This window comes from Podarcis tiliguerta (genome assembly GCF_965153285.1).
Source record: "Podarcis tiliguerta genome assembly, chromosome: 17".
In the NCBI taxonomy this organism is placed as follows: Eukaryota; Metazoa; Chordata; class Lepidosauria; order Squamata; family Lacertidae; genus Podarcis; species Podarcis tiliguerta.
Window position 1 is genome coordinate 32,471,681 of NC_139550.1, and position 7,677 is coordinate 32,479,357.

General features: G+C 48.8%; 1 protein-coding gene across 2 annotated transcripts in view; it reads right to left on the minus strand.

The window, feature by feature from the left end:
* Nucleotides 1-7,356, minus strand: part of TRIP10 (thyroid hormone receptor interactor 10) — an 81,228-nt gene extending 73,872 nt beyond the window's left edge. Inside the window, exon 1 of one of the 2 annotated variants that reach the window (XM_083420016.1) lies at nucleotides 6,618-7,356. In XM_083420016.1, the coding sequence (XP_083276142.1) occupies nucleotides 6,618-6,641 (24 nt within the window). In that variant the 5' untranslated portion in view covers nucleotides 6,642-7,356. The remainder of the gene's footprint in view (nucleotides 1-6,617) is intronic. The other variant, XM_083420015.1, reaches the window with a different exon arrangement.
* Nucleotides 7,357-7,677: the final 321 nt, after the last annotated feature.

Consider the following 7,677-nt stretch of genomic DNA (forward strand, 5'->3'; position numbering starts at 1 on the left):
TATCAATATTTATGAATTATAAATTTGCGTTACATAAATATTTCTTAAAAGTCATTTTGAGGGAACCCTTTAGGCCAGGGGTCAGCAACCTTTTCCAGCCGTGGGCGGTCCACCGTCCCTCAGACCATGTGGTAGGCCGGAATATATTTGGGGGGGTGGAAAATGAATGAATTCCTATGCCCCACAAATAACCCAGAGATGTCTTTTAAATAAAAGGACACATTCTACTCATGTAAAAACACGCTGATTCCAGGACCGTCCGTGGGCCAGATTTAGAAGGCGATTGGGCCGCATGTGGCCCATGGGCCTTAGGTTGCCCACCCCTGCTTTAGGCAATACCCACTTATAAGCAGCGGCACATATTCTGTGCCACTTCAGAAAAGCTACAAGAGGTTCCTTCAAGAGAGATGAAATGGGAGGTGCAGCGATAGCAGAAGAACATGCTAAAGAAAACAGACACCACCTCACCCAACAAACAGCCCTGGCTAGATTTGCAAACAGTGGAACTGTTTGATCCTACCCAATTCACCAATCTAAACACCGTCCCTTTTAAGCTCCAAAGCCTTGCAAGTCCTTAGCTAAAGGTTAACAAAAAATGCCCTGGACCACACCCAGAGACATCAGGCGGAATAGCCTGAACAACGGACAACAGGTTAAATATATCTGCACAGAAGCAACTCGGCAATCAGTATAGGCTTCTACACACACACACACACACACACACACACCCCATTTCAAAGACAAGTTCCAATCCATCCTGCAACAAAGGACAAAACTACATGTTATGCTGGTAAACATGTACTTGCCAGTTAATGTTAATGAAAGGGCAGAGGGGAGGCTCAATGTGCAGAAAGGTGCTTAAATCTTTGCGCGGCTGCCAGATCTCCCCTAAAAGTCCCCCCCACCCTCCGCCTGCTTTTGCTGGTTTCCCTCCCCTCCAAGCAAGCTTCTTCTGATCTTTGAGTCAAACAAGACTGTGGGACGAACAGTAAACAGCCACGTGGGGCAACTTGCAGAGGAGAATCTGGTTAAACACCCCATCCTATCTATTAATGCTTTCTTCCCCCCAAACCCCTCCACCTCCTTCAGATTAGTGTTGAGGGCGACGCAGTTTTCAGTACAGTAGTACCTCGGGTTAAGTACTTAATTCATTCCAGAGGTCCGTTCTTAACCTGAAACTGTTCTTAACCTGAAGCACCACTTTAGCTAATGGGGCCTCCTGCTGCTGCCGTGTCGCCGGACCACGATTTCTGTTCTCATCCTGAAGCAAAGTTCTTAACCTGAAGCACTATTTCTGGGTTAGCGGCGTCTGTAACCTGAAGCGTATGTAACCTGAGGTACCACTGTATAGTACTGGGACGGTTATTGCTTGCTTGCTATTGTTGTGTATTTTTTGTTTTCATACTGTAAACCACCCTGTGATTTTTGGATGAAGGGTGGTATATAAATTTAATAAATAAACAATAAATAATAGTTCCATCACATAGCTCATTCCAATGATTAAACATCAGCATCCCATTAAACAAAAGGGAACGATCCCTTCAGATATAGAGACTTTTATGTCCACTCAAGATGTACATAAAGAACGTAGGAATCAACCGATTCTTGTGTTGTCCCCCCCCCTTTTTTTTTGGCAGAGTACAAAACAAGACACATCCTGCAACATTGGAAGGTGAGGGGGAATCGGTTCTATGAATCTGCCACAAGTTTTTGAAAAGAACCCCGGAGTTTGATTTATTATACAGAGAGCATGACCACATGGGAAAAATCAGGACAATCGGATTGCCAACTGCTACAGTAAATGAGCATAGACCATTGATATTTTGCCCTGCATACAGATGGTGTACATTAATACGAAAAGACATGGCCAATCTGTAGCTTCCCAGCAGTTTGTATCGCAGCATGTTCTACACACACAGTTTTGCATGCTGTTTCTGACATGCAAGTGCTACTTGCACAGTTAATTCATTAAATGAGAATCAGACTCTAGGCAAATAAGCAGCCCCCAACTAAATCTATGGATTTAGAGACAACAAACTCAGGCACCCAGTGGAAGGTTTCACAAATGGCAACATTCTGAATTAATTGTGGCCTAGCAACCATAGACTGCATAGCTTGTACATTGCCCCTTTTGACCCTAGACATGGTAGAGAACCCAGAGACCCAGAAAATTGGCCAAGTTATAATATGCAGATGTAGAAGTATGCAGATCAATTTTACTGGTGGAAATGGTTAGACTGAATTTTGAGGGTATTTAAGTATTCCTTGGGACGCGGGTGGCGCTGTGGGTTAAAGCCTCAGCGCCTAGGGCTTGCTGATCGAAATGTCGGTGGTTCGAATCCCCGCGGCAGGGTGCGCTCCCGTTGTTCGGTCCCAGCGCCTGCCAACCTAGCAGTTCGAAAGCACTCTCAGGTGCAAGTAGATAAATAGGGACCGCTTACTAGCGGGAAGGTAAACAGCGTTTCCGTGTGCGGCTCTGGCTCGCCAGAGCAGCAATGTCACGCTGGCCACGTGACCCGGAAATGTCTTCGGACAGCGCTGGCCCCCGGCCTCTTTGAGTGAGATGGGCGCACAACCCTAGAGTCTGTCAAGACTGGCCCGTACGGGCAGGGGTACCTTTACCTTTTTTAAGTATTCCTTCCCCTGTCGAGGGCACTCAACTGTTGCCCATGCAAGGGCAGAATCCAGAAATAGCCTCCTCTACTCATGCAACCAGGCTAAAGTTAATCTCTGAACTAACTAGATTAGACGCAGAAGCTTTGCTGAAGGGGTGAGAAAGACACCTTTGGATCCTGTATCTTCCACATGCACACAAGCAAAAACCTAAACCAGGTGCAAGAGAAAGCACTGGTCCTTCCAGAAAGCCAGAACATGCTTCACATAAAATAAGGGCTGCGAGAGAGAAGCAAAAGCAAGAGCCCCTTTTGAGCAACTGGCAAGAGAAACAGAAAAGTCAAAATACAGACCAAAAGTAAGGGGCCTGGCATTACTAATACTCCCAACCTCTCTTGGATGTGTTCACGATCAATCATCACCTTCAATCCATGAAAAGGTAATCAGGGAAGGGCCTCCTACCAAATATTCTCTGCAAACTTATAAAATGCATATACCCAACATTTTTTCTTCTTAGGAAACTATGTTTTGAACTGGGTACAAAGGTCTTGCTCTCAGAGGCTTTAGAACAGAGCAAACTACAAATAAAATTCCCCCAAACTCTTTTCTCCGGCTCACTTTGCACCACCAGCAATTTTGCCTTACATGAAAGTCTCTTCCTCTGGTATTTAAAATCATTACTATATTCCTGTTCTACCCCAAAGCAGATTAAGGGACATTTCTGTCGCTGCCTGTTTAAAGCAACAGTGTTTGTTTCCCCCTCCCCTTCCTCAGCTGCTGATTGAAGTCTCTACCCTGTTTTTCTTTATGCAATATAGCTACACATTCTGCCCACCTTTGGCTACTCTTCATCATAGCTTACCTGGGAAGATGAAGTGGAGATTAAATCTCATGTGCATAGAAGTTGATGGTGCCTTAAGGGCCTCAATGTGAGAAGCTGAATTTGCTCCCAAATACGTTTTCATGAGCCAAAGCATATTCTAGATCAGAAGAAGGCAAAATGAAGACCACAGTCCAATTGACCAAAGGCCAATTTCCTAGGGCTTGCTGATCAGAAGGTCGGCGGTTCGAATCCCTGTGATAGGGTGAGCTCCCGTTGCTCGGTCCCTGCTCCTGCCAACCTAGCAGTTCCAAAGCACGAAGTGCAAGTAGATAAATAGGTATCGCTCTGGCGGGAAAGTAAATGGCGTTTCTGTGCGCTGCTCTGGTTCACCAGAAGCGGCTTAGTCATGCTGGCCACATGACCCAGAAGCTGTACGCCGACTCTCTCGGCCAATAAAGCGGGATGAGCGCTGCAACCCCAGAGCTGTCCGCGACTGGACCTAATGCTCAGAGGTCCCTTTACCTATCAAAGAATACTGGACTATGTAGACATTGGTTCATGACATCAAGGGTGAGTAAAAGGACGGTCTTGATCTACTAGCAGATTTGCAGTAGATTGATCTACTGGGAGATTTGCAGTAGATTAAACAATTGGCACCACGACAAACAACAGCAGTAACAAAATGAATCCTCATTCCCTCATATTGCCAAAATGAATAAATTCAGGGTAGCCAGAAGAGGGTTAGTGTATGCAAGGACTGTACACTCTGTTCAGTTCTGGTACTCAAAATAAATTCCTGTGCTCAGAATCCTTTAGTTCTTCTATGTATCTGTCTTTTGTACCAGACTCCAGGCGGTGAATATCAGAAGTCTGGTAAAAACAAAGTAAATCCTGAGAGTTTGCTCACTCCCTACAGTAAGTATTGCCCCTCTCATGTTCTTAGCAAGAGAGCCTTCTCAGCGTCACTTAATACATATCAATTAGGCTTTCAGCTGCTAACAGACCCAGAGTACGCAGTCTGTCTTGCTTCATACATTTAACCAGTATTGGTGGACCATGTAATGATTAAAACAGACCATGTAAGACTAAAGTCAGTCTTTGAAGCACAAAATGGTACAGTCTGGCAAACTTAACACTCTTTGGGTTTTGCATTCATTAAAATGGGCCAAGATTAGAATTCATACTTTGCCCACAAATTACATTATTTGGCCTCCCTGATTTTAAGTACAGCAGGACAGTTAAAAGGTATTGACGGATGTGTACACATGAGTGTTTTGCATATACATATAACCCATGCACTCCAAGTGGTTGTTTAGGGCAGAGGTCCCCAAACTGTGGTTGGCAGCAGACCGCTAGTGATCTATGAGCTTCATTCACGTGGTTTGCGATGTGTCTGTGTTTTTACGGTTGTTGAAGAAGAAGAAGAAGAAGAAGAAGAAGAAGAAGAGGAGGAGGAGGAGTTTGGATTTGATATCCTGCCTTATCACTACCCTAAGGAGTCTCAAAGTGGCTAACATTCTCCTTTCCCTTCCTCCCCCACAACAAACACTCTGTGAGGTGAGTGGGGCTGAGAGACTTCAGAGAAGTGTGACTGGCCCAAGGTCACCCAGCAGCTGCATGTGGAGGAGCGGAGACGCAAACCCGGTTCACCAGAATACGAGTCTACCGCTCTTAACCACTACACCACACTGGTTGAACACCAGATACTGTATTGTAGTACAAAATGCAACAAATAAAAGAAGGAATAAATAAATAAATATACAATTAAAAACCATACAGCATCTAGCACAGCATATTACAACTGGAACAACAGGCAGAAAAAAATCATTAAGTGGTCCGCCAAGACCATCAGCTATTTTTAAATGGTCCATGAGGGGGAAAGTTTGGGAGCCACTGAGTTAGGGGCATCTTCTCACAAGCAGTAAAGCAGCACATAATGAAAGATGTATGCCTTCAAATGGTATACAGAGGCCCAGTGACCATTAGGACAAGCCTGGGTTGCAGCTTATCTGAAAAGACAGAGGTGTAGCGAGGGGGGGGGGGACTAGCCAGGGTTTTTGGGCCAGGTGAAGCCTCCAAAGGGGCGCCATTGAGGCTCCCATAGCCTGTGTGTGTGTATGCAAACATGCATGGATGGTCTTTTACTTGGGTGAAATAAAGCCTAGTTTCACCCCTGGGAAAGAGCTAAACCACAAGCCCAGGTTCAGGTAACACACAAAGCCAAACTACAACTTAAATTTAACATGCTTGCTTGTTATGTGTGAATGAGGACAATGTCGCAGAGGATATTGGGACATCCAGCTCTTAAATCACAACTCAGGTGTTCCCAATCTGAGAGCTGCACCCCAATATGCAAAAGTGCAACAGCAGAGCCAAAATATGATAGGCTATCACAGTAAAACATGCAGCTCACTTACTCATGATAAAGTGGTAGACAAAGGGTTTCTTGCCCATCTAATTATCAAGCGTAAGAAGCCAGAACCAGGAAAAAATATATACTTAGGGGAGCAGTGGCGAGTCTGCTATGGGTACAGCTACAGCTTTAAATATTGAAGATCATTAATGTGAAAGCGCCTCCTCTTGTTTTCAGGTGGTCTTATCTACCTGGCCAAATTAAAGTTAGTCTGTGTTAATACATGCAGTCTTCCTACAAGCTCTGTGCCTAACGACCCAGGGAAAATATTGGTTTCTTTCCCTCCCTCCCTCCCTCTCTCTCTCTCACACACACACGCAGACACACACAAATAACATCCCTTTTCTCAGCCAAGGGGCAAAGGGAGGGAGGAAAGCAACAGGGTCACCGAAAGAGAAGAAAACGGAACGGAACAAGGCGGCAGAGAAAGGGAGAAGAGCCCAGGACAAGTAGCAGCCAGAATAGTATTAGCAGCCATCAGGAAAAGAGGGGGAGGCAGGCACTGAAGTGGGGGGGGGGCACAGACGACTGAACTCTGACACGAGGGAGAAAACTCTGAGTTTCGGGTGGGAGCTGGAGAAGAGGGCGGAGAAACGCGCTTGAAATCAAGTCTGGGGAATCATGGAGAAGCCCAACCCTTGAGTGGAGAGACGAAGTGATCGGACATGGAGGGAGGGGAAAGAGGGAGATAAGGATTGGAGGGGGGGAGATTATGGGGTGCCTCCCAGCAAAACCCAAGGGGGGGGCGGCGGCCGCGCGCTTCCTTACCCAGAGCTCCGTGCCCCAGTCCATGCTGGCAGCGCCGTCGCCGTGCGCCCTCGCTCCGTGCGCCAAGGCCCACCCGGAGCCCGATCCGCCGCCGCCTCCGCCGCCGCTCCCGTCCCGGGGAGTCCCGCTCCTCCCGCCCGTCCAGCCTCCAGCGCCTGCCCGGGACACTCCCCGCTCCGGCCCCGGCCCTTAAAGGCGCAGGCAGGGCTCAGCGCAGCCCGACGAGCGCCGGCATTCCCCGGCTTGGCACGGGGCGCGTCTCGCTCTGGCTTCCGAAGGTTTGATTGATGCCCAAGCGAAGGCCGCCCGCCCGCCCGTCTTCCCCCTCCCCCGAAAAGGGATCAACAGGCGGAGCCGAGGCGCGCCGCTCTTCCCAGGAAGCCGCCGCCGCCGCCCTCCTTCCCCCGCGCAATGGGCGAAGGGGTTCCTCTCGCGTCAGGCTCCGCGATCGCTCGCGCGCGCGCTTCCTTGGAGCCGGGCTGAGCTCGCCGCGCGGGGGATCTGGCGGCGCGGGCGCTCCGGATCCGGCCCGCTGGACTCGGTCGGGGATGCGCAGCCGGTGAACGTGGGCGGCGCTGGGGTGGATCTTCTCTCGCTTTGACCCAGGACAGGAAAACGCGTCGCGATCTCGGGTGGGACGGAAGGCGCGCTCAGCGTCGCGGCTCCAAGCCGGACTTTGCTTCGCCTCCAAGGATGGAGTCCATGTGGCTGCGTCCCCCGCGTGGTTGCTAAGGGAGCCCGTGCAGCGTTCGCAGGAAGGCTATTTCCAGTCCCACGTGGCTGCGCCAATCCGTATGGTGGCCCCTTACCAGACGTGACAAGCAGTCACGTGAAGCCTCACGGCTCCCAGAGAGGTGCTCCGTAAGCCACTGACGTGTGAGGTGAAACGATTCCAGCCCCATTCACCAAGAGAAGAGCAACCCCAAGGCCGGCCAAAGTCACAGAAGCATAGAATTGTAGAGTTGGAAGGGACCACAAAGGCTCATCTAGGCCAATCCCCTGTAATCTCAGTTAAGGTGAACCACAAAATGCCTCCCTCAACCAAGAGAGACTGGGGAAA